Source organism: Somniosus microcephalus, unplaced genomic scaffold (genome assembly GCF_052327205.1).
Source record: "Somniosus microcephalus isolate GS21.2 unplaced genomic scaffold, FLI_Smic_1.0 unresolved_chr1, whole genome shotgun sequence".
NCBI lineage: Eukaryota > Metazoa > Chordata > Chondrichthyes > Squaliformes > Somniosidae > Somniosus > Somniosus microcephalus.
This window is the reverse complement of record NW_028225179.1, coordinates 27,763,470-27,790,205: the sequence shown is the minus strand read 5'-3', so window position 1 is coordinate 27,790,205 and position 26,736 is coordinate 27,763,470. Positions and strand designations below refer to the sequence as shown.

The 26,736-nt window shown below is 48.6% G+C and overlaps 1 protein-coding gene and 1 pseudogene across 4 annotated transcripts; both read left to right on the top strand.

Moving 5' to 3' along the window:
- The window catches only part of LOC147094447 (uncharacterized), a 440,563-nt pseudogene that overhangs the window by 4,775 nt on the left and 409,052 nt on the right, over nt 1–26,736 (top strand).
- Nucleotides 875–26,736, top strand: LOC147094457 (uncharacterized). Of its 4 annotated transcripts, XM_085974381.1 has the most exons (3): nt 885–933; nt 21,763–22,172; nt 22,444–26,736. In XM_085974381.1, the coding sequence occupies exon 3, from the start codon at nt 22,626–22,628 to the stop codon at nt 25,827–25,829; it is 3,204 nt and encodes a 1,067-aa protein (XP_085830507.1). In that variant the 5' UTR covers nt 885–933; nt 21,763–22,172; nt 22,444–22,625; the 3' UTR covers nt 25,830–26,736. The 4 variants fall into 4 exon arrangements, with proteins under 4 accessions (XP_085830509.1, XP_085830507.1, XP_085830508.1 ...); XM_085974383.1 differs by lacking the exon at nt 21,763–22,172 and having other exon boundaries at nt 875–933; XM_085974382.1 differs by lacking the exons at nt 885–933; nt 21,763–22,172 and adding an exon at nt 9,062–9,142.

Below are 26,736 nucleotides of genomic sequence, written 5' to 3'. Positions count from 1 at the left end.
GCTCCTATTTCTTATGTTCTTATGTTCTTAAGTCTTTGTTTCTTTACTGATCTCACCAGCGACCTCTTCTAGCTGATGATTTATTGACATTACAAGAGGATTTGAGTACAGGACTAAAGAAGCCTTACTCCAATCGTACAGGGCCTTGGTGAGACCACACCTGGAGTACTGGGTACAATTTTGGTCTCCTTACCTAAGGAAGGATATACTTGCCACAGAGGGAGTGCAACAAAGGTTCACGAGATTGATTCCTGGGATGGCGTGACTGTCGTATGAGAAGAGATTGAGTAAACTAGGCCTGCATTCTCTTGAATTCAGAAGAATGAGAGGGGATCTTATTGAAGCATACTCAATTATTACAGGGCTTGATAGGGTGGATGCTGGGAGAATGTTTCCCTTGGCTGGGGAGTCTAGAACCAGGGGCCACAGCCTCAGGATAAAGGGTCGGCCATTCAGGACTGAGATGAGATGAAATTTCTTCACACAGAGGGCGGTGAATCTTTGGTATTCTCTACCCCAGAGGGCTGTGGAGGCTCAGTCATTAGGTATATTCAAGGCTGAGATCGATTTTTGGACTCTAAGGGAATCAAGGGATGTGGGGATCGGGCCGGTGAATGGAGTTGAGGTGGATGATCAGCCATGATCTCATTGAATGGTGGAGCAGGCTCGAGGGGCCGAATGGCTACTCCTGCTCCGACTGGGGACAGCCGAGAGTCCGCGCATGCGCACGCGGGGCGGCGGTTTGGGCCGAGTCTGGCACAGCAACCCCTCCCGGTCACCAAGGGCAATAACTGCGCATGCCCAGAGGAGACCAGCCCCCTCCCCCACTTGGAGCTGCGCCTGCGTGGTCGGATCCTGCCGGACAGAGTCGGTGCGGGGCATTCCGGGGAGGGGCCTTGGTGTTGGGTCCAGAGTCGCGATCGGTGACGCAAAGTGAGTTTTCTCTGCTCCGATTGGGTGGAGAATCGCGCGGGGTGGTGGGGGGAGGGGTGGATCGGGAGAGAATAAAGCGAAATAGAAAAACCCCGGCGAGGCCCCGGACCGAGCGGCCTCAGTTGGACGGTGCACGTGATCTCCTCGGGGACACGTGACCCGGGCCCACGGGCTGAGTGACGGGAGCTTCCGACCAATAGGGAGTGAGCGGGGCAGGGCTGGAGGAGTGAGCCGGCGGCTGTTCCTCCAACCAATCGGGGAGCCCGAGGGGCGGGACTAGCGCCGGCTGATTGTCTGATCCGCAGGGCAGCGAGTTTCTCCAGTCCCTTGTTCAGGGCCCGGGGCCAGGGGAGGCTGTGGGCCTTTATTCCCCGCATTGGACACAAGGCTCTTTGGCTCACAACACATTGGCTCAGGTTTTAATAGAGACTTTTTAAATTCATCAATAAAAGCAGATAAACCTCGTGCTTCTGTGGAACAAACTTTCTTAATGTTTTATAGAATCAGAGAATGGTTACAGCACAGAAGGAGGCCATTCGGCCCATCGAGCCCGTGCCGGCTCTCTGCAAGACCACTTCAGCTAGTCCCACTCCCCACCCTTTCCCCGTAACCCTGCAAATTTTTTTATTTCAGGTACACGAGGGGGCGAATGGCCAGCTCCTGCTCCTATCTTCTATGTATCTATTATCCGAGGCGCAGGTAGGCCCCACAGTGGTGGCAGACCTGTGTGGAGCGAGGCGGCGGTGATATAAAGAGCGAGGCAGAGCAGGTAGGTCCCACAGCAGCGGCGGACCTGTGAGGAGCGAGGCGGTGATATAAAAAGCGAGGCGGCGGAGCAGGTAGGCCCCACAATGGGGGCGGATGGTGATATAAAGGGGGGAAAACTCTCCATTGGTTGGAATCATATCTAGCACAAAGGAAGTTGGCTGTGGTTGTTGGAGGTTATTCATCGCAATCACATGACATCACTGCAGGAGTTCCCCAGGGCAGTGTCCTAGGCCTAACCATCTTCAGCTGTTTCATCAATGACCTTCCCTCCATCATAAGGTCAGAAGTGGGGATGTTCGCTGATGATTGCACACTGTTCAGCACCATTCAAGACTCGTCAGATACTGACGCAGTCCGTGTCCATATGCAGCAAGACCTGGACAACATTGAGACATGCAAGTAACATTCGCACCACACAAGTGCCAGGCAATGACCATCTCCAACAAGCAAGATTCTAACCATCTCCCCTTGACATCTCCTGCTGAATCCCCCACTATCAACATCCTGGGGGTTACCATTGATCAGAAACTGAACTGGACCAGCCATATAAATACTGTGGCTACAAGAGCAGGCCAGAGGCTGGGAATTCTGCAGCGAGTGTCTCACCTCCTGACTCCCCAAAGCCTTTCCACCATCTACAAGGCACAAGTCAGGAGTGTGATGGAATACTCTCCACTTGCCTGGATGAGTGCAGCTCCAACAACACTCAAGAAGCTCGACACCATTCAGGATAAAGCAGCCCGCTTGATTGACACTCCATCCACCACCTTCAACATTCACTCCCTCCACCACCGGCGCACTGTGGCTGCAGTGTGTACCATCTACATGATGCATTGCAGCAACTTGCCAAAGCTCCTTCAACAGCACCTTCCAAAGCTGCGACCTCTACCACTTAGAAGGACAAGGGCAGCAGATGCATGGGAACATCACCACCTACAAGTTCCCCTCCAAGCCACACACCATCCTGACTTGGACCTGTATCGCTGTTCCTTCACTGTCGCTGGGCCAAAATCCTCGAACTCCCTTCCTAACAGCATTGTGGGTGTACCTACACCATATGGACTGCAGCGGTTCAAGAAGACGGCTTACCACCATCTTCTCAAGGGCAATTAGGGATGGGCACTAAATGCAGGCCTAGCCAGCGACGCCCACATCCCATCAATGAATAAATTTTTTTTTTTTTAAATATAAAGAGCGAGGCGGCAGAGCAGGAAGGCCCCACAGCGGCGGTGGACCTGTGAGGAGCGAGGTGGCAGTGATATAAAGAGCGAGGCGACGGAGCAGTTAGGCACCACAGTGGCGGCGGACCTGTGAGGAGCGGCGGCAGTGATATAAAGAGTGAGGCGGTGGAGCAGGTAGGCCCCACAGTGGCGGCGGACCTGTGAGGAGCGGCGGCAGTGATATAAAGAGCGAGGAGGCGGAGCAGGTAGGCCCCACAGCGGGGGCGGACCTGTGAGGAGCGAGGTGGCAGTGATATAAAGAGTGAGGCGACGGAGCAGGTAGGCCCCACAGTGGCGGCGGACCTGTGAGGAGCGGCGGCGGTGATATAAAGAGCGAGGTGGCGGAGCAGGTAGGCCCCACAGTGGGGGCGGACCTGTGTGGAGCGAGGCGGCAGTGACATAAAGTGAGGCGGCGGAGCAGGTAGGCCCCACAGCGGGGGCGGACCTGTGAGGAGCGAGGTGGCAGTGATATAAAGAGCGAGGCGACGGAGCAGGTAGGCCCCACAGTGACGGCGGACCTGTGAGGAGCGGCGGCGGTGATATAAAGAGCGAGGCGGCGGAGCAGGTAGGCCCCACAGCGGGGGCGGACCTGTGAGGAGCGGCGGCGGTGATATAAAGAGCGAGGCGGCGGAGCAGGTAAGCCCCACAGTGGGGGCGCACCTGTGTGGAGCGAGGCGGCAGTGATATAAAGCGAGGCGGCGGAGCAGGTAGGCCCCACAGCGGGGGCGGACCTGTGAGGAGCGAGGCGGTGATATAAAGAGCGAGGCGGCGGAGCAGGTAGGCCCCACAGCGGGGGCGGACCTGTGAGGAGCGAGGTGGTGATATAAAGAGCGAGGCGGCGGAGCAGGTAGGCCCCACAGCGGGGGCGGACCTGTGAGGAGCGAGGCGGTGATATAAAGAGCGAGGCGGCGGAGCAGGTAGGCCCCACAGCGGGGGCGGACCTGTGAGGAGCGAGGTGGTGATATAAAGAGCGAGGCGGCAGAGCAGGTAGGCCCCACAGTGGGGGCAGACCTGTGTGGAGCGAGGCGGCAGTGATATAAAGTGAGGCGGCGGAGCAGGTAGGCCCCACAGCGGGGGCGGACCTGTCTGGAGCGAGGCGGCAGTGATATAAAGCGAGGCGGCGGAGTAGGTAGGCCCCACCAAACTCAGAGCTCCGAGAGCGTGAGAGAGAAGTAAAAAGTAATCGAACTGTAACGTCACCAGAAAGCAGGTACGTGATTGGTTGGTGAGTATTTCTTTCTTTCTCCTTTTTTACAAACTTAAATTTTGTGGTTTTTAGTTTATCGGGTGTCTGTGGTGTAGCAGGGACTGCTGGTAAACAAGGGCCCTTGAGTATATCATTTAATTGTTGTGTAATTGGTGGGATTGATTTGAATTAATTTAATTTGAATTAATTAAAGGGTAAGTCATGGCAGGAGAGCTCGGCCCCGTGGTATGCTCCTCCTGCGCTGTGTGGGAAATCTGGGACACTTCCTGTTTCCCTGATGACCATGTGTGCGGGAAGTGTATCCAGCTGCAGCTACTGACAGACCGCATTGCGGAGCTGGAGCTGCGAGTGGATACATACTGGAGCATTAGAGAAGCTGAGGAGGTCGTGGATAACATGTTTAGGGAGTTGGTCACACTGCAGGTAAAGGCTGCACAGGCAGGAAGAGAATGGGTGACCACCAGGCAGAGCAGTAGGCGCAGGCAGGTAGTGCAGGAGTCCCCTGTGGCCACCCCCCTCTCAAACAGATATACTGCTTTGGATATTGGTGAGGGAGATGGCTTATCAGAGGAAGGCAGCAGCAGCCAACTTCCTGGCACCAGGGGTGGTTCTGCTGCACAGGACGGGAGGAAAAAGAGGGATGGAGCTATAGTAATAGGGGATTCTATTGTCAGGGGAATAGATAGGTGTTTCTGCGGCCGCAAACGAGACTCCAGGATGGTATGTTGCCTCCCTGGTGCAAGGGTCAAGGATGCCTCAGAACGGCTGCAGAACATTTTGGAAGGGGAGGGTGAACAGCCAGTTGTCATGGTGCATATAGGTACCAACGATATAGGTGAAAAACGGGATGAGGTCCTAAAAGCTGAATATAGGGAGTTAGGAGGTAAATTAAACAATAGGACCTCAAAGGTAGTAATTTCAGGATTGCTACCAGTGCCACGTGCTAGCCAGAGTAGAAATAGAAGGATATTTCAGATGAATACGTGGCTAGAGGAATGGTGCCAGGGGGAGGGATTCAAATTCCTGGAACATTCGAAACAGTTCTGGGGGAGGTGAGACCAGTACAGACCGGACGGTTTGCACCTTGGCAGGACCAGGACCGCTGTCCTAGGGGGAGTGTTTGCTTGTGGTCTGGGGGAGGGTTTAAACTAAAATGGCAGGGGGTTGGGAACCTGAGCAAGGAGACGGAGGAAAGGGAAACCAGGATAGAAGCAAAAGAAAGGAAGGAGAAAAACAAAGGCAGCAGTCAGAGAAATCAAGGTTTTAAATCAAACATGGCCACAGTAAATAATAATTCTAAAAGATGTAAGAGTGTTAAAAGAAACAAGGCTGAAGGCCTTGTGTCTTAATGCAAGGAGCATTCGTAATAAGGTGGATGAATTATCTGCGCAAATCGAGGTAAACGGATATGATATGATTGGGATTACGGAAACATGGCTCCAGGGTGACCAAGGCTGGGAACTCAACTTCCAGGGGTATTCAATATACAGGAAGGATAGGCAAAAAGGTGGGGTAGCATTGCTGGTTAAAGAGGGGATTAACACAATTGAAAGGAAGGATATTAGCTCCGATGATGTGGAATCTGTATGGGTAGAACTGAGAAATACCAAGGGACAGAAAACGTTAGTGGGAGTGGTATACAGACCTCCAAACAGTAATGCGGAGGTTGGGGATGGAATTAAATGGGAAATTAGAGATGCATGCAATAAGGGCACAGCAGTTATCATGGGTGACTTTAATCTACATATAGATTGGGCTAACCAAATGAGTAACAGTACTGTGGAGGAGGAATTACTGAAGTGTATACGGGATGGTTTCCTGGACCAATATGTCGAGGAACCAACTAAAGATCAGGCCATCTTACACTGGGTATTATGTAATGAGAAAGGATTAATTAGCAATCTTGAAGTGCGAGGCCCCTTGGGTCGGAGCGATCATAATATGATAGAATTCTTCATTAAAATGGAGAGTGAAGTAGTTGACTCAGAGACTAGGGTCCTGAATTTAAATAAAGGAAACTACGATGGTATGAGGTGCGAGTTGGGTAGGATTGATAGGGGAATGTCACTCAAAGGGTTGACAGTGGATAGGCAATGGCAAACATTCAAAGATCGCATGGAGGAACTACAGAATTTGTTCATCCCAGTTTGGCATAAAAATAAAACAAAAAAGGTGACTCAACCGTGGCTAACAAGGGAATTTAGGAATAGCATAAGATCCAAGGAGAGGACATATAAATTGGCCAGAAAAAGCAGTAAACCTGAGGATTGGGAGCAGGTTAGGATTCAACAAAGGTGGGTTAAGGGATTAATTAAGAGGGGGAAAATAGAGTATGAGAGTAAGCTTGCAGGGAACATAAAAACTGACTGTAAAAGCTTTTACAGATATGTGAAGAGAAAAAGATTGCTGAAGTCAAGCGTAGGTCCCTTGCAGTCAGAATCAGGGGAATTTATAATGGGGAACAAAGAAATGGCAGACCAATTAAATACATACTTTGGTTCTGTCTTCACAAAGGAGGACACAAATAACCTCCCAAAGATGCTGGGGAACATAGGGTCTAATGACAGGGAGGAACTGATAGAAATCAGTATTTGTAGGGAAATGGTGTTAGGGAAATTGATGGGATTGAGGGCTGATAAATCCCCAGGGCCTGATAACCTACATACTAGCGTGCTTAAGGAAGTGGCCCTAGAAATAGAAGATGCATTGCGGGTCATCTTCCAAAATTCGATAGACTCTGGAACAGTACCCATGGATTGGCGGGTAGCTAATGTTACCCCACTGTTCAAAAAGAGTGGTAGAGAGAAAACGAGGAATTACAGACCGGTAAGCCTGACATTGGTAGTGGGGAAAATGCTAGAGTCCATTATAAAAGATGTAATAGCAGAACACTTGGAAAAAAGTGACCGGATTTGACAAAGTCAACATGGATTTACAAAAGGTAAATCGTGGTTGACTAAACTACTGGAATTTTTTGAGGATGTAACTGGTAAAATAGATGAGGGAGAACCAGTGGATGTGGTGTATTTGGATTTTCAAAAGGCTTTCGATAAGGTCCCACATAAGAGATTAGCGTGCAAAATTAAGGCACATGGGATTGGGGGTAATGTATTGACTTGGATAGAGAACTGGTTGGCAGACAGAAAGCAAAGAGTTGGAATAAACGGCTCTTTTTCTGAGTGGCAGGCAATGACTAGTGGGGTACCGCAGGGATCGGTCCTTGGACCCCAGCTATTCACAATATATATTAATGATCTGGATGAGGGAACTAGATGTAATATCTCCAAGTTTGCAGACGACACAAAGCTCGGTGGGCGTGTGTGCTGTGAGGAGGATACCAAGAAACTCCAGTATTATTTGGTCAGGTTGGGTGATTGGGCAGAAGCATGGAAGATGCAATATAATGTGGATAAATGCGAGGTTATCCACTTTGGTGTCAAAAGCAGGAAGGCAGATTATTATCTGAATGGCAATAGATTGGGAGAAGGGGAAGTGCAACGAGACCTGGGCGTCCTTGTGCATCAGTCGCTGAAAGTAAGCATGCAGGTGCAGCAGGCGGTTAAGAATGCAAATGGTATGTTGACCTTCGTAGCGAGAGGGTTTGAGTACAGGAACAAGGATGTCTTGCTGCAGTTGTACAGGGCCTGTGGTGAGACCACACCTTGAGTATTGAGTGCAGTTTTGGTCGCCTTATCTGAGGATGTTCTTGCCATGGAAGGAGTGCAGCGAAGGTTCACCAGACTGATACCTGGGATGGCAGGAATGACGTATGAAGAGAGATTGGGTCGATTGGGCTTGTACTCGCTGGAGTTTAGAAGAATGAGAGGGGATCTCATTGAAACGTATAAAATTCTAACAGGGCTACACAGACTAGATGCAGGAAGCATGTTACCGATGTTCATGGATTCCAGAACCAGGGGTCGCATAGAAACATTGAAGATAGGAGCAGGAGTAGGCCATTCGGCCCCTCGAGCCTGCTCCGCCATTAATTGAGATCATGACTGATCATCCAAATTCAGTACCCTGTCCCTGTCTTCTCCCCATATCCCTTGATACCTTTAGCCTTAAGAAATATATCTAACTCCTTCTTGAATACATTTAATGAATTGGCCTCAACTGCCTTGTGTGGTAGAGAATTCCACAGGTTCAACACTCTCTGGGTGAAGAAATTCCTCCTCATCTCTAAGTCTAAGGATAAGGGGTAAGTCATTTAGGACAGAGGCCGTAGGCAGTAGGCCAATTCATTAAATATATTCAAGAAGGAGTTAGATATATTTATTGAGGCTAAAGGGATCAAGGGATATGGGGAGACAGCAGGGACAGAGTACTGAATTTGGATGATCAGCCATGATCTCATTGAATGGCGGAGCAGGCTCGAGGGGCCGAATGGCCGACTCCTCTTCCTATCTTCTATGTTTCTTCTTTGTTTAATCTGAAGAACACATGAGAGAGGGGGAGGGAGTCCCTTTAAATGTAGAGGAGGTGGGTGTCCCATTAAATATGGATGGGTGGGTTTCCCTTTAAATGTGGAGGGGGTGGTTGTCCCTTTAAATGTGGAAGTGGTGGTTGTCCTTTTAAATGTGGAGGGGGTGGGTGTCCCTTTAAATGTGGAGGGGGTGGGTGTCCCATTAAATGTGGAGGGGGTGGGTGTCCCATTAAATGTGGAGGGGGTGTGTGTCCCTTTAAATGTGGAGGGGGTGGGTGTCCCATTAAATGTGGAGGGGGTGGGTGTCCCATTAAATGTGGAGGGGGTGGGTGTCCCTTTAAATGTGGAGGGGGGAGGGGTCCCTTTAAATGTGAAGGGGGAGGGGGTCCCGTTAAATGTGGAGGGGGAGGTTGGGGGTCTCGTTAAATGTGGAGGGGGTGGGGTGTCCCTTTAAATGTGGTGAGGCGGGGCCGCGCATGCTCATTCGGCCCCCTCACCACACCACCAGGCTGCCAGTGCGCCTGTGCGGGGCCTCGTGGGAGTAGACGGAAGGCCGGGCCCGGGGAAAAGGCGGAATCAGCGGCCGGGGTAAAGTCAAGTGTTGGGGAATCGATTTAAATCGGGGTGAGGGGGGTAGCGGAGAGCGAGTTTATAAAGTAAAATACGAGAAAAACCAAACCTGGGAGTCGGGGCGGGCGGGACCTCCGCGGATGCCGAGCGGAGCGGATTGATCCGCGCGGAGTGGCGGATTGAGCTGGAGCAATGTGATTCTGATTGACGGGAGTGCTGACCAATAGGAAAAGGGCTGAGCTGGGAGGACTGAGCTGGGCGGCCTGATCCTCCAACCAATGGCGGCGCGGCTAGGGGGCAGGACCTTCCGCCCCAGCGCTGAGGCTGGGGCCCGATTGTGACGTCTTCAGAAGAAGAGGCCCAATCAGGTGGATGGAGGCCCGACCCGGCCTGTGACTGACGGGAGCTCTGACCAATAGGACGAGGGGGGCCTCCAACCAATGGCGGCGCGGCAAGGAGGCGGTCCTCCTCTCCAGCTCAGGAGAGCTGGGCCCGATTGTGACTCGCTGACCCCAGGTGAGAGCAGCTCAGGCAGCACAGAGCTGGGGCTGGAATCTGGGAGAGGGGCCACAGGCAGCACAGAGCTGGGGCTGGAATCTGGGAGAGGGGCCACAGGCAGCACAGAGCTGGGGCTGGAATCTGGGAGAGGGGCCACAGTTAGAACAGAGCTGGGGCTGGAATCTGGGAGAGGGGCCGCAGGCAGCACAGAGCTGGGGCTGGAATCACGGAGAGGGGCCGCAGGCAGCACAGAGCTGGGGCTGGAATCTGGGAGAGGAGCCGCAGGCCGCGGGCCTGGCAATGGGGCACAAGCTTCACAATACAAGCTTCTTTGAAATGCAAAATTGTTTCCTACAGACAGCCTTGGTCACTCGGCAAAAAAACTGTTTAACAATTCATCATAACTCTCCTGCTTTAGGAGAGGGGTAGAGTGCAAAAGCAAGGAAGTTATGATGAAACTGTGTAAAAGACTGGAGTCAGCTGTGGCTCAGTGGATAGCAGAGTCAGAAGGTTGTGGGTTCAAATCCCTCTCCAGGAATTTGAGCATATCAAGCGAGGCTGACACTCCAGTGCGGTGCTGAGGGAGCGCCGCACTGTCGGGGGGGGCAGTACTGAGGGAGAGCCATATTGTCGGAGGGGCAGTAATGAAGGAGCGCTGCAGTGTCGGAGGTGCCGTCCTATGGATGAGACGTTAAACCGAGGCCCCCGTCTGCCCACTCAGGTGGACGTAAAAGATCCCGTGGTGCTATTTCGAAGAAGTTATCCCCGGTGTTTTGAGCCCAACATTTATCCCTCAATCAACATGACGAAAAAACATTGTCTGGTCATTATCACATTGCTGTTTGTGGGAGCTTGCTGTGTGCAAATTGGCTGCCGCGTTTCCCACATTACAACAGTGAATACACTTCAAAAGTACTTCATTGGCTGTAAAGCGCTTTGGGACGTCCGGTGGTCGTGAAAGGCAGTAAAGAAGGCAAATGGTATGCTGGCCTTCATTACAAGAGGATTTGAATACAGGATTACAGAACTCTTACTCCAATTATATCTTCTTCTTTCTTCTTAGGCAGTCCCTTGGAACCGAGGATGACTTGCTTCCACATTAAAAATGAGTTCTCAGGTGTGAGGGTAAACCGGGAGAGCTTCTTCTCCCCGAGACGGACCCTCTGATATAAAGGGTCGACTGGATCCATGTTTATCTGTAATTTAAACAGTGGTCTGGTCGTCTTCCGAGCTCTTTACCCTAGAGGAGAGGGTAGAATGGGGGTCTTTAGTGTTAAATGGTTTCACTTGGGTCCATTGCTTCCATCGCATACCCATCGGTTCCTGTAGACAAACACACGTATCACTTGTCATTAATACAGTACATGGCCCCATCCAACGGGGCCCATTCCCTTTCTTCCGATAACTTGCGTCATTACTTGTTGACCTATTCTGGGCAACTCGGCTGGTTTAAGTCCAGCATTCTGCCTTTCTAGATGTTTAATCTGTTGTTGGTTCCTTACTTCTTTATTTAGTGCTTGTACCTCTTGATTTAGTTGTACTAAGTATCGCCTTAATCTATCTTGCACTGGTCCTGGTTCTCCCACCCCTCCAGCCAAATCCTCTGGTAGTCTCATAGCTCGTCCTGTAATTAATTCATGGGGGGTCAGTCTGGTCATTCGTCCTGGGGTGGCTCACAGCCTCATTAATATGCTGGGTAATAATTCCGACCATCGCTTCCCTGTTTCTTGGATGGCTTTTGTCAGTGCATTTTTCAGTGTCCTATTCATTTTTTCTACCATCCCCGAGCTCTGGGGGTGATATGGTATGTGGTATTTTTGTGTCACATGTAGCAGCTTACAGATTTCTTTCATTATTTTGCTGGTGAAATGGGTGCCGTTGTCTGAGTCAATTTGCAGAGGCACTCCCCAACCGGGTATAACCTCGGTAGCCAATATTAGTGCAACTGTTTTTGCAGAGCAGTCTCGGGTGGCAAAGGCTTCCACCCACCTGGTAAATTGGTCAATTATTACCAGGCAATATTTCTTCCCCCGGTCCTGCGCTAAGGGGCCGGTGAAGTCAATTTGTAAGTTTTCCCAGGGTCCTTGGGGCCTGGGTTGGTTTGCTACTCTAACTCGACATCTCTGTCCTACATTATTCTTGTGCATATTATACAGCGGTGGCAATATTTCACTACTTCCTGACCTATCTTTGGCCACCACCAGTACTGTGTCAGTAGGTGCAACATGTTACTTCTGCCAGTATGTGTTACACCATCGTATAGCGCCATCAGTTGTTGTCTACAACATTCCGGTGCTGCCACCCTGGTTACGTGGGCCCCATTTCCAAATTCCATCTTGTAATTGCGCGCCAGCTTGTCTCCATTTCTCCTTTTGCTCTTTACTAGTATTTTCTTGCAGCTCCATTATATTCACTTCCTGTAACCCAATGACTATCATGACCATATTTATTTCATTTTTGAACGCGTCCTCTGGTTGCATTTATTCCGCAGTTACTTTTGCGGCTAGATCTGCATAACTATTCCCCATAGGGGCCTGGTGCTGGGGTTCATAGAAACATAGAAGATAGGAGCAGGAGTAGGCCATTCGGCCCCTCGAGCCTGGTCCACCATTCAATGAGATCATGGCTGATTATCCAATTTTGGTACACTGTCACTGCCTTCTCCCCATATCCCTTTAGCCTTAAGAAATATAACCAACTCCTTCTTGAATATATTTAATGAATTGGCCTCCACTGCCTTCTGTGGTAGAGAATTCCACAGGTTCACCACTCTCTGGGTGAAGAAATTCCTCCTCATCTCAGTCCTAAATGGCTTACTCCTTTTCCTTAGACTATGACCCCTGGTTCTGGACTCCCCGGCCATCGGGAGCATCCTTCCTGCATCCAGTCTGTCCAGTCCTGTTAGAATTTTATAAGTTTCAATGAGATCCCCCCTCATTCTTCTAAACTCCAGCAAGTACAAGCCCAATGGACCCAATCTCTCCTCATACATCATTCCTGCCATCCCAGGTATCAGTCTGGTAAATCTTCGCTGCACTCCCTCCATGGCAAGAACATCCTTCCTCAGATAAGGCGACCAAAACTGCACACAATACTCAAGGTGTGGTCTCACCAAGGCCCTGTACAACTGCAGCAAGACATCCTTGTTCTTGTACTCGAATCCTCTCGCTATCAAGGCCAACATACCATTTGCCTTCTTAACCGCCTGCTGCACCTGCATGCTTACCTTCAGCGACTGGTGCACAAGGACACCCAGGTCTCATTGCACTTCCCCTTCTCCCAATCTATTGCCGTTCAGATAATAATCTGCCTTCCTGTTTTTGCCACCAAAGTGGATAACCTCACATTTATCCACATTATAGTGCATCTGCCCAATCCTCCAACCTATCCAAATCATACTGGAGTTTCTCGGCATCCTTCTGACAGCACACACACCCACCGAGCTTTGTGTCGTCTGCAAACTTGGAGATATTACATCTAGTTCCCTCGTCTAGATCATTAATATATATTGTGAATAGCTGGGGTCCTAGGACCGACCCCTCCGGTACCCCACTAGTTACTGCCTGCCACTCGGAAAAAGAGCCGTTTATTCCAACTCTTTGCTTCCTGTCTGCCAACCAGTTCTTTATCCAAGTCAGTACCTTGCCCCCAATCCCATGTGCCTTAACTTTACACGCTAATCTCTTATGCTGGACCTTATCGAAAGCCTTCTGAAAATCCAAATACACCACATCCACTGGTTCTCCCTTATCTATTTTATCAGTTACATCCTCAAAACATTCCAGTAGATTAGTCTAGCACGATTTATCTTTTGTAAATCCATGTTGACTTTGTCCAATCCTGTCACCGTTTTCCAAGTGCTCTGCTATTACATCTTTTATAATGGACTCTAGCATTTTCCCCACTACCGATGTCAGGCTTACCGGTCCATAATTTCCCGTTTTCTCTCTACCACCTTTTTTGAATAGTGGGGTAACATTAGCTACTCTCCAATACATGGGAACTGTTATAGAGTCTATCAAATTTTGGAAGATGACCAGCAATTCTGTCCCTCTAGTGCTACTTGTCTCTCCCAGTCCTCTCTTCACCTTGTTTCTCCTCTCTAATGTTTCATCCTGGTGCCCATCCCCCTGTCTAATTAATTTAAACCCTCCCCCCACAGCACTAGTTAATCGTCCCATGAGGACATTGGTCCCAGCTCTGTTGTGGTGTAACCCGTCCACCTTGTACAGGTCCCTCCTGCCCCAGAACTGGTCCCTCCTGCCCCAAGAATCTGAAGTCCTGCAATATTTCTCTTTCAGGGGCTTATCCAATTCCCTTTTGAAAGCAGTGATTGAATCTGCCTCCACCACCCTTTCAGGCAGTGCATTCCATAAGCACATAAGAAATAGGAGCAGGAGTAGGCCAATCGGCCCCTCGAGCCTGCTCCGAAATTCAATAAGATCATGGCTGATCTGATCCTAACCGCCAATCTACTATCACAGAACCATCTCCTGAATCTAACAGAATTAGACACACGAAATAGGAGCAGGATCAGGCTACACGGCCCCTGGGCCCGCTCCGCTACCCACAGGGCCATGACCGATCCGAACCTAAACTCATATCCAAATTCCTGCCCGCTCCCTGTAACCCTTATTTCCCTTCTTGGAAACTGTCTTATTTCTGTTTTAAATTTATGTAATGATGTAGCTTCTACAGCTTTTTGGGGCAGCATATTCCATGGACCTACCACCCTCTGAGTGAAGTAGTTCCTCCTCATCTCAGTTTTGAACGAGCAGCCCCTAATTCTAAGACTATGCCCCCTAGTTCCAGTTTCACCCATCATCGGGAACATCCTCCCCGCATCCACCTGATCCAAACCCTTCACAATCTTATATGTTTCAATAAGATCGCCTCTCATTCTTCTGAACTCCAATGAGTAGAGTCCCAATCTACTCAACCTCTCCTCATATGTCCATCCACTCATCCCCGGGATTAACCGAGTGAACCTTCTTTGTACTGACTCGAGAGCAAGTATGTCCTTTCTTAAGTATGGACACCAAAATTGTACGCAGTATTCCAGGTGCGGTCTCACCAATACCTTGTACAACTGAAGCAATACCTCCCTATTTTTATATTCTATCCCCCTAGCAATGAAAGCCAACATTCCATTGGCCTTCTTAATCACTTGCTGCACCTGCATACTAACCTTTTGAGTTTCGTGCACCAGGGCCCCCAGATCCCTTTGTACTTCAGTACTTTTAATTTCTTGCCATTAAGATAATAACTTGCTCGATGATTTTTCCTGCCAAAGTGCATAACCTCACACTTTCCAGTATTGTATTCCATCTGCCAAATCTCTGCCCACTTACTTAGCCTGTCGATGTCCCCTTGCAGGTTTTTTATGTCCTCCTCACTCACTACTTTCCCTCCCATCTTAGTATCATCTGCAAACTTTGATATGTTACACTCGGTCCCCTCCTCCAAATCGTTAATATCGATTGTAAAGAGTTGGGGACCCAGCACTGACCCCTGCGGAACACCACTAGTTACTGATTGCCAGTCTGAGAATGAACCATTTATCCCAACTCTCTGCCTTCTGTTAGATAGCCAATCCTCTATCCATGCCAGAATATACATAGATACATAGAGATAGGAACAGGAGTAGGCCATTCGGCCCTTCGAGCCTGCTCCGCCATTCAATGAGATCATGGCTGATCTTCGTCTGAGATCATAGCTGATCTTACCAGTTCAGTACCCCGTCCCCGCCTTTTCTCCGTAACCCTTAATCCCCTTAGCCTTCAGAAATATATCCAATTCTCTCTTGAAAATATTTATTGAATTAGCCTTCACAGCCCTCTGTGGCAGGGAATTCCACAGGCTCACCACTCTTTGAGTGAAGAAATTCTTCCTCATCTCTGTTTTAAATGATTTGCCCGCTATTTTTAGACTGTGGCCCCTGGTTCTGTGCTCCCCGGCCATTGGAAACATTCTCTCTGAATTCAGCCTGTCCAGGCCTGCCATAATTTTATATGTTTCGATGAGATCCCCTCTCAATCTTCTAAACTCCAGTGAGTACAAGCCCAAACTATTTAATCTCTCTTCGTAGGTCATTCCCGCCATTCCAGGTATCAGCCTGGTGAATCGCCGTTGCACTCTTTCCATGACAAGAACATCCTTCCGCAGATGGGGCGACCAAAACTGTACACAATACTCCAGATGCGGTCTCACCAGCACCTTGTACAGCTGTAGTAAGGTATCCCTATTCCTATACTCGAACCCCCTTGATATGAAGGCCAACATACCATTTGCCTTCTTAATCGCCTGTTGCACCTGCATGCTCTCCTTCAGTGACTGGTGCACAAGAACACCCAGGTCCCTCTGCACTTCCCCATCTCCCAATCTATTGCCATTTAGATAATAATCTACCCTCCTGTTTTTACCCCCAAAGTGGATAACCTCGCATTTATCCACATTATAGTGCATCTGCCACGTATCCGCCCATTCCCCCAACCTGTCCAAATCACACTGTAGCCTCCTGACATCCTCATCAGAGCCCACCCCTCCTCCTAGTTTAGTGTCGTCAGCGAATTTGGAAATATTGCATCCAATTCCCTGATCCAGATCATTTATATATATTGTGAACAGCTGGGGTCCCAGGACAGATCCTTGCGGCACCCCGCTGGTCACTGCCTGCCACTCCGAAAACGAGCCGTTTATTCCAACTCTCTGTTTTCTATCCGCCAGCCAGTTCTCTATCCACGTTAATACTTTGCCCCCAATCCCATGAGCCTTAATTTTGCATGATAATCTTTTGTGTGGAACCTTATCGAAGGCTTTCTGGAAGTCAAGGTACACCACATCCACTGGCTCTCCCCCATCTATTCTACCAGTTACCTCCTCAAAAAATTCCAGCAGATTAGTCAAACACGATTTACCCTTTGTAAATCCATGTTGACTCTGTCCGATCCTTTCCCCATTTGTCAAGTGCTCCGCTATTTTATCCTTAATAATGGACTCTAGCATTTTGCCCACAACCGATGTAAGGCTTACTGGTCTATAATTCCCTGCTTTCTCTCTACCCCCCTTTTTAAATATTGGGGTAACATTAGCTAGCCTCCAATCCACGGGTACTGTTCCCGAGTCAATGGAGTTCCGGAAGATGATCCTTAGAGCATCTGCTATCTCCAGGGCCACCTCCTTAAGTACCCTAGGATGTAGTTTATCAGGCCCCGGGGATTTGTCGGCCTTCAGTCCCCTCAACTTACCCAACACCATATCCCTAGAGATACTAATTTCTGTCAGCTCCTCCCTCTCATTAGTCCCTATGTTTGCCGATATTCCTGGGAGGTTATTTGTGTCCTCCTTTGTGAATACAGAACCAAAGTATGAGTTTAATTGGTCTGCCATTTCCTTATTCTCCATTATATATTCTCCCGAATCGGACTGCAAGGGACCGACTTGGGATTTTACCAGTCTTTTCCTCCTGATATACCGATAAAAGCTTTTGCAGTCTGTCTTTATGTTTGCTGCAAGTTTACTTTCGTATTCTATTTTCCCCTTCCTGATTAATCCCTTTGTCCTCTTTTGCTGTATCCTGTACTGCCCCCAATCTTCCGGTCTGGTGCTTTTTTTTGCCAGTTGATATGCCCTTTTTTTGATTTTATGCTGTCCCTAATTTCCCTCGTTATCCACGGTTGAGTCACCTTTTTAGGTTTATTTTTATGCCAAACCGGTATAAACATGTTCTGGAATTCTTCCATTCTATCTTTGAATGCTTGCCATTGTCTATCCACTGTCAATCCCCCCAGAAACACCACCCAATCAATCTTACCCAATTCCCGTCTCATACCCTCGTAATTCCCTTTATTTAAGTTCTGGACCTTAGTCTCTGATTCAATTTCCTCACTCTCCATCTCGACTGAGAGCTCGATCATATTATGATCGCTCTGACCCAAGGGGCCTCGTACAAGAAGATTGCTGATAAGTCCCTTCTCATTGCACAATACCCAGTCTAAAATGGCCTGATCTCGAGTCGGCTCCTCGACATATTGGTCCAGATAACCGTCCCGAAAACATTCCAGGAATTCCTCCTCCTCAGAATTTTTACTAATTTGGGTAGTCCAATCAATATGTAAATTAAAGTCACCCATGATGACAGCTGTGCTCTTATCGCACGCTTCTCTAATTTCCCTTTTTATGCCTTCCCTCACCTCCATATTACTATTTGGAGGCCTATATATCACACCCACTAACGTTTTCCTCCCCTTGCTATTTCTCATTTCTACCCATACAGATTCCGTTTCATCCGAGTTAATATCCTTCCTTTCCATTGCATTAATCCCCTCCTTTACCAGCAATGCTACCCCACCTCCCCTACCTTTTTGCCGATCCTTCCTAAATATTGTATATCCCTGGATGTTAAGTTCCCAGCCTTGCCCACCCTGCAGCCACGTTTCTGTAATCCCAATCAAATCATACTTGTTTACCTCTATTTCCACAACTAATTCATCCACCTTGTTCCTAATGCTTCTAGCATTAAGATACAAAGCCTTCAGGCTTGCTTTTTTCACACTCTCATTATGAATTAGTTTGGCCCTTTGTGTTTCTCTCCTTTGCTTATTGCTTCTCACCTTTCTACCATCTATTTCTGACTTCATATGACTTCCCTCTTTTCCACTACCTAGGTTCCCATCCCCCTGCCAAATTAGTTTAAATCCTCCCGAACCGCCCTAGAAAATATTACCCCGAGGACATCGGCTCCCTCACAGTTCAGGTGTAGACCATCCCCTTGGTACAGGTCACTCCTCCCCAAGAACTGGTTCCAATGCCTCAGGAATTTAAATCCCTCTCCCTTGCACCACTGCTCAAGCCACGTATTTAGCTTATCTATCTTACTCTCTCTAAACTTATTAGCTCGTGGCACTGGTAGCAATCCAGAGATTACTACCTTTGAGGTCCTACTTTTCAATTTAGCTCCTAACTCCCTAAATTCAGCTTGTAGGACCTCCTCCCTCTTTTTACCTACATCGTTGGTACCTACATGTACCACGACAACTGGCTGATCCCCCTCAATCCCGTGATTTTTTATCTTAAGCAATAATCTTTTGTGTAGCACCTTGTCAAATGCCTTTTGGAAGTCTAAATACACTACGTCCACTGGTTCATCTTTATCCACCCTATATGTTACTTCCTCAAAGAACTCCAGCAAATTTGTCAAACATGACCTCCCCTTCATAAAACCATGCTGACTTTGTCCTATTAAATTATGATTATCCAAATGTCCTGTTACTGTCTCCTTAATAATGGACTCCAAAATTTTACCTACCACAGATGTTAGGCTAACCGATCTATAGTTTCCAGCCTTCTGTCTACTGCCCTTTTTAAATAAGGGTGTTACATTAGCAGTTTTCCAGTCTGCCGGGACATTTGCCGAGTCCAGGGTGTTTGGGAAAATTATTACCAATGCATCCACAATCCCTACTGCCACTTCCCTCAAGACCCTAGGATGTAAGCCATCAGGTCCAGGTGACTTATTCGCCTTGAGTCCCATTATTTTACCGTGTACCACTTCCTTAGTGATTTTGATCGTGTTTAGCTCCTCCCCCCCTTTAGCCCCCTGTTTGTCCAGTGTTGGGATATTCTTAGTGTCTTCTGCTGTAAAGACTGATATAAAATATTCATTCAGTGTTTTTGCCATCTCCATATTTCCCACCATTAATTTCCCGGTCTCATCCTCTCAGGGACCAGCATTTACTTTAGCCACCCTTTTTCTTTTTATATAACTATAAAAACTCTTACTATCTGTTTTTATATTTTTTGCTAATTTACTTTCATAATCTATCTTCCCTTTCTTAATCAATCTTTTTGTTATTTTTTGCTGTCTTTTAAAGTTTTCCCAATCCTGTATCCTCCCACTAGATTTGGCTACCTTATATGCCCTTGTTTTTAGTTGAATACTATCCTTAATTTCTTTACTTAGCCACGGATGGCTGTCTTTTCTTTTACACCCTTTTCTTCTCAGTGGAATATATATTTTTTGGAAGTTGTAAAAAAACTCCTTAAATGTACATCACTGATCATGTATCGTCTTACCCTTTAATCTATTTTCCCAATCCACTCTACTCAATTCCGCTCTCATACCTTCATAGTCTCCTTTATTCAAGCTTAGCACGCTTGTTTGAGATCCAACCTTCTCACCCTCTAATTGAATATGGAATTCAACCATGTTATGGTCACTCATTCCAAGGTGATCCTTTACTAGGACATTTTTAATTAATCCTGTCTCGTTACACAGGACCAGATCTAAGGTTGCTTGCCCCCTGGTCGGTTCAGTTACTGCTCAAGAAACCCATCCCTAATACACTCAATGAACTCATCCTCAAGGCAGCCCTGCCCAATTTGATTTGTCCAATTAATATGATAGTTAAAATCCCCCATAATTATAGATGTTCCCTTATTACAAGCCTCAACTATTTCCAGATCCTAACCACTCGCTGCGTAAAAAGTTTTTCCTCATGTCGCCTTTGGTTCTTTTGTCAATCACCTTAAATCTGTGTCCTCTGGTTCTCGACCCCTCTGCCAATTGCAAGAGTTTCTCTCCATCTACTCTGTCCAGACCCCTCCTGATTTTGAACACCTCTATCAAATCTCCTCTCAATCTTCTCTGCTTCAAGGAGAACAACACCAGCTTCTCCAGTCTATCAATGTAACTGAAGTCCCTCATCCCTGGAATCATTCTCGTAAATCTTTTCTGCACCCTCTCTAAGGCCTTCACATCCATCCTAAAGTGTGGTGTCCAGAATTGGACACAATATTCCAGTTGAGGCTGAACTAGTGTTTTATACAGGTTCAGCATAATTTCAACACTTCTGTACTCTATACCTCTATTCATGAAACCCAGGTTCCTGTAAGCTTTTTTAACTGCTTTCTCAACCTGCCCTGCCACCTTCAATGATTTGTGCACATATACCCCTCGGTCTCTCTGTTCATGCACCCACTTTAGGATTGTACCCTTTAGTTTAGATTTCCTCTCCTCATTCTTGTATCACTTCACATTTTTCTGCATTAAATTTAATCTGTCACATGTCCGCCCATTCCACCAGCCTGTCTATATCCTCTTGAAGTCTATCACTATCTTCCTCACTGTTCACTATACTTCCAAGTTCTGTGTCATCTGCAAATTTTGAAATTGTGCCTTGTACACCCACATCCAAGTCATTAATATATATCAAGAAAAGCAGTGGTCCTAGAACCGACCCCTGGGAACACCACTGTGTACCTTCCTCCAGTCTGAAAAACAACCATTCACCACTACTCACTGTTTCCTGTCACTTAGCCAATTCCCTATCCATGCAGCCACTGTCCCTTTTGCTCCATGGGCTTCAACTTTGCTGGTAAGCCTATTATGTGGCACTTTGTCGAACGCCTTGGAAATCCATGCACACCACGTCAACCGCAGTGCCCTCATCAACCCTCTCTGTTACCTCATCAAAAAACTCCAAGTTGGTTAAACACGATTTGCCTTTAACAAATCCGTGCTGGCTTTCCTTAATTAATCCACACTGTTAATTTTGTCCCTGATTTTTGTTTCTAAAAGCTTCCCCACTACCGAGGCCAAACTGACTGGCCCGTGGTTGCGGGGTTTGTCCTTACACCCTTTTTTGAACAAGGGTGTGACATTTGCAATCCTCCGGTCCTCTGGAACCACCCCAGTTTCTAATGAGGATTTGGAAGGTTATGGCCAGTAGCTCTGCTATTTCTTCCTTCACTTCCCTCAGCGTACTAGGATGCTTCCCATCCGGTCCTGGTGACTTATTTACTTTAAGTACAGCCAGCCTTTCTAGTACCTTGTCTTTATCAATTTTTCTCCCATCCAGTATCTCGTCTACTTCCTCCTTCACTATGTCTATGGCAGCATCTTCTTCCTTGGTGAAGACAGATGCAAAGTACTGATTTAGTTCCTCAGCCTTACCCTCTGCCTCCATGCGTAGGTCTCCTTTTTGGTCCCTAATCGAACCCCTCCTCTTACTACCTGTTTATTATTTATATGCCTATTGTGCTGTCTCTCCCTCTAACTTAACCTTACAGTATGTACATAACCTACTTATATATGTATAACTTACCTGTTAGGGCCGTTGCCCCTTTAACTCACCTTTTAGGGCCATTGCCCCTTTAAGACGCGCCTTAGCGTGCTGACGTCACGTACGACGTGACGTGCGTGAGGCGGCTGCCGGCCCGACTCGGCCCTCCAGAAAGGTCGCCGGCACAGCCCGGCCTAGCGTCTTCGGCCGCATCGATCAGCCGCCGGGAGCGCCGCTATCTTCCGCTCCCGCGGCAAGCACCGGCTCAGCCTGGCCTCCAGCTCCCGCTCCCGACTTAGGCCCCAACGGCCAGCGATACAACGACCGGCAAACGTGATGACGTCACAACCCCGAGCGTGATGAGGTCATCACGCTCCCCACGGGACTGCGAGCTCATTCCTCGTGGAGCCTCCGCCGGAACAGGACCTGCGCCATGGTGCTCCTCAGTTGTATTGTCCCCATGCTTGAGTCTTGGAAATTGTTTGTCTGTAAGTATTTTAGAATGCTATAGATGATTAGCGTACACTGTATGTTGTAGAAAATGTTTAGTTGCAACTTTTCTCTGTCTAGCTGGTTAACTAGTAGCCGTATTCGATACACTATGTACAGGGCTAATTTAAAGAGAATGCCTTCCAGCTTGCTAAATGTATATTCATTGCCAAATGTACTGTGTTGCCCAGGCGTACCTAAATTTGTGTATACATATCAGTTATGCGTTTGTATACTAATGTGTGCTTCCATTTCTGTGTTGTATTACAGTTTTACAATAAGAATCTTTCAGTAAAGTTTTACAAGAAAAGTCAAGCCTTGTGATTTTTATGGGAAGATATCAAGTTGTTCGCTACCTGTCTAGCTCTGCATAGGATCGCGTTGCGAGGGCAGAATAGTAAAAAGACAACAGCACAGCGGGCTCAAGCACAAGAAGATACCACTCAGCTACCATGAGTCTATGCTCAGGAAGACAATATACCATAGAGGACGTCGACCAGCCAATCGAGAAGTATGAGCCTTTCCGAGCAAACGCTGCCAAGTCACAGTCCTCTAAAGTATTCTCTAGGTCATCTCGGCGGTCCAGCAGACCGTCATCATCGACAGCTTCTGCAGCCGCCAAAGCACGTGCCAAGGCAAAAGCTACCCAGGCCCAATTGTCCTTTGCTGAAAAAGAAGCTGACCTTATGAAGCAGAGAGCCGACCTCGACGCTAGTGTGATGAAGCAGACAGCACAGTCTTCTAAAGTATCCACTAGATCATCTCGGCAGTCCAGCAGACCGTCGTCATCGACAGCTTCTGCAGCCGCCAAAGCACGTGCCAAGGCAGAAGCTGCCCAGGCTCAATTGGCCCTTGCTGAAAAAGAAGCTAGTGTGATGAAGCAGAAAGCTGACCTCGACGCTAGTGCTACGAAGCAGAGAGCTGACCTCGCTGCCATTCTCCACATTCTCCAAAGCCAGAGAGCTGCCGCTGCCGCTAAAGCCGAAGCCGCAGCTTATGAAGAAGGTAAGGAGAGCGAACGTGGGGAGCCCAGCCATGAAGCATATGATCTGGAACAGCCCCTCAGTCCAGTGCAACGTACAAGTGAGTATATCCAACAATACTCCGAATTGTTCTTCAAGGGAAGATCCAGGTACCCCGACGTAGGACCAGCTACTCACCACAGCAACAAACAGCCTGTTTACGGAGACACTGAGCTTAAAAGAGAAGAAACAAGTAAGACTTACCTGCAGAGACCTCCACAACACCCGACCAATCCAGCCAAGCATTCCTCACCCGAGCCACAAGGTGCACAAGACCTCGCTAGGTACCTTACTCGCCGAGAATTGTTAAGTTCAGGCCTCCAAGAATTTGATGACCGTCCCGAAAATTATTGGTCATGGAAAGCGTCCTTCCTGAGTACCACCAAGGACTTGAATCTGTCAGCCAGAGAAGAACTAGACCTGATGACAAAGTGGCTCGGAGCTGAGTCGTCCAAACAGGCGAAGAGAATTCGCTCAGCGCTCGTCAGCAATCCCACAGCAGGCCTCAACCTGGTTTGGCAACGTCTCGAAGATTGTTATGGGACACCAGAAGCCATCGAACACGCACTGCTCAAGAAGATTGAGGACTTTCCGAAGCTAACCAACAAAGATAATGTCGAGCTCCGAGAACTGGGCGACATTCTCCTCGAACTGGAGTGTGCCAAGGGAGAAGGTTACCTGACCGGCCTCTCGTATTTGGATACAGCTCGTGGGGTAAACACAATAGTGGAAAAGCTCCCCCACAACCTTCAAGAGAAATTGATATCTAAGGGATCCAAGTACAAGGAGGACAATGGAATGGCATTTCCCCCCTTCTCTCTCTTCTCCAGGTTCGTCCAACAACAGGCAAAGGTGAGGAATGATCCAAGTTTCACTTTCTCCACCTCCAGCAGTTACGCTCCTTCGAGAACAGAGAAATCCACAAAGTACAGCAATAAAGCCTCTGTGAGTGTGCACAAAACAGATGTTCCAGCCGAACCCTCAGTCAACCAATCCAGTTCTGCTGGGAATGAAGTGGATGACCCAGATCGTCAGTGTCCAATACACAAGAAGCCCCACCCACTCAAAAAGTGTCGAAGCTTTACAGACAAGCCTATTGATGAGCGCACATCATACCTGAAAAAGAACCACATCTGCTTCAGGTGCTGTGGGTCGACTATGCACATGGCAAAAGACTGCAAGGCGACAATCAAGTGCTTTGAGTGCAACAGCGAAAAACACATCGCAGCCCTGCATCCAGGTCCTCCTCCGTCAACCGCGGTCGACAAAGAGGATAGCGGGGAGCAAAGCACATCTTCAGTCACCTCCAAGTGTACAGAGGTTTGTGGAAATGCAAGCAGCCCACGCTCATGCTCCAAAATCTGCTTGGTTAAAGCATATCCTGCAGGGAGAAAGGAGAAGGCAATCAAAATGTATGCAGTGCTCGATGAGCAAAGTAACAACTCTCCAGCGAAGACAGAATTCTTCAATCTCTTCGAAGTCAAGGCTAGCGCCGCTCTGTACACGCTAAAATCCTGTGCAGGGACAACAGAGACTACGGGTAGGAGAGTTGGGAACTTCATGATCGAGTCCATGGATGGGAAACTACAGCTTCCCCTCCCCACCTTGATTGAGTGCGACATGATGCCAGAGGATAGGACGGAAATCCCCTCCCCAGATGTCGCATGCCATCAGCCCCACCTACAGCCAATTGCCAACAAGATTCCAGCTGTGGACCCGGACGCTCCAATCCTCCTGCTCTTGGGAAGAGACATCTTAAGGGTGCACAAGGTGCATGAGCATATCAACGGGCCCCACGATGCTCCTTATGCGCAGCGGCTTGACTTGGGATGGGTCCTCGTGGGTGGAGTTTGCCTGGGAACAGTCCACAAACCAGCGGATGTCAGCGTCTACAAAGCAAACGTGTTGCACAACGGTCGCACATCCTGTCTCAGCCCATGCCCAAACAGGATCCAGGTAAAGGAGGACTACGATGACATGACGCAGCATCATAGGTCAACCGCCTCTGTCTGTGAGGAAGAGGCAGGCCCCACCGTGAGCACAGATGGCCTAGGATGCTCAGCGTTTGAAAGGTCCAAGGACGATGGACACAGCTGGGTGGCACCCATGCCGTTTCGCTCTCCTGGACGCCGTCTTCCGAGTAGCGGGGAGCAGGCTGCGGGGCGCCTCTGCTCGCTCAGGAGAACCCTGGTGCCGGTGTCCACCGACCCAGACATGCCTGCAGTCCTCACCCCAGCGATGCTCCTGACTCAAAAGATGAGTTCTATTTCAGCTCCCTCTGGAAACTTCGACATGGCCGAGCTGCACGGGAAGCTATGGAAACAAGTACAGTGTCTTGCAGACACTCCTTGGAAGAGATGGAGAGGAGAGTATTTGTCCACCCTACAGAGCCGTAGGAAATGGACAGAAGACAAGCCGAATGTCAAAGTGAGAGATGCCGTCTTGCTGAAAGACAGCCAAGCACACAAACGAATGGCCAGTGGGACTGGTCGTCAAAACTCTGCCGAGCAGGGACAAGAGGGTCCGCAAGGTGGAGGTGAAGATCATCAAGAAGGGGACTGTCAAAGTGTTTCCGAGGCCAGTCTCAGAGATCGTAGTCCTCCTTTCCGAAGAAAGCCAGAGAACGGACTCTGAGTATGTCGCTGCCGAAGGACGTTCTCTTCAGGTTTATTTTGTGTCTGTAGTGGTACAAATGGGATTGTACCAAGCGGGGAGTGTGCTGTCTCTCCCTCTAACTTAACCTTACTGTATATACATAACCTACTTATATATGTATAACTTACCTGTTAGAGCCGTTGCCCCTTTAACTCACCTTTTAGGGCCATTGCCCCTTTAAGACGCGCCTTAGCATGCTGACGTCACGTCACATACGACGTGACGTGCGTGAGGTGGCTGCCGGCCCGACTCGGCCCTCCAGAAAGGCCGCTGGCACAGCCCGGCCTAGCGTCTTCGGCCGCATCGATCAGCCGCCGGGAGCGCCGCTAGCTTCCGCTCCCGCGGCAAGCACCGGCTCAGCCTGGCCTCCAGCTCCCGCTCCCGACTTAGGCCCCAACGGCCAGCGACACAACGACCGGCAAACGTGATGTCACAACCCCGAGCGTGATGAGGTCATCACGCTCCCCACGGGACTGCGAGCTCATTCCTCGTGGAGCCTCCGCCGGAACAGGACCTGCGCCACGGTGCTCCTCAGTTGTATTGTCCCCATGCTTGAGTCTTGGAAATTGTTTGTCTGTAAGTATTTTAGAGTGCTATAGATGATTAGCGTACACTGTATGTTGTAGAAAATGTTTAGTTGTAACTTTTCTCTGTCTAGCTGGTTAACTAGTAGCCGTATTTGATACACTATGTACAGGGCTAATTTAAAAGAATGCCTTCCTGCTTGCTAAATGTATATTCGTTGCCAAATGTACTGTGTTGCCCAGGCGTACCTAAATTTGTGTATACATATCAGTTATGCGTTTGTATACTAATGTGTGCTTCCATTTCTGTGTTGTATTACAGTTTTACAATAAGAATCTTTCAGTAAAGTTTTACAAGAAAA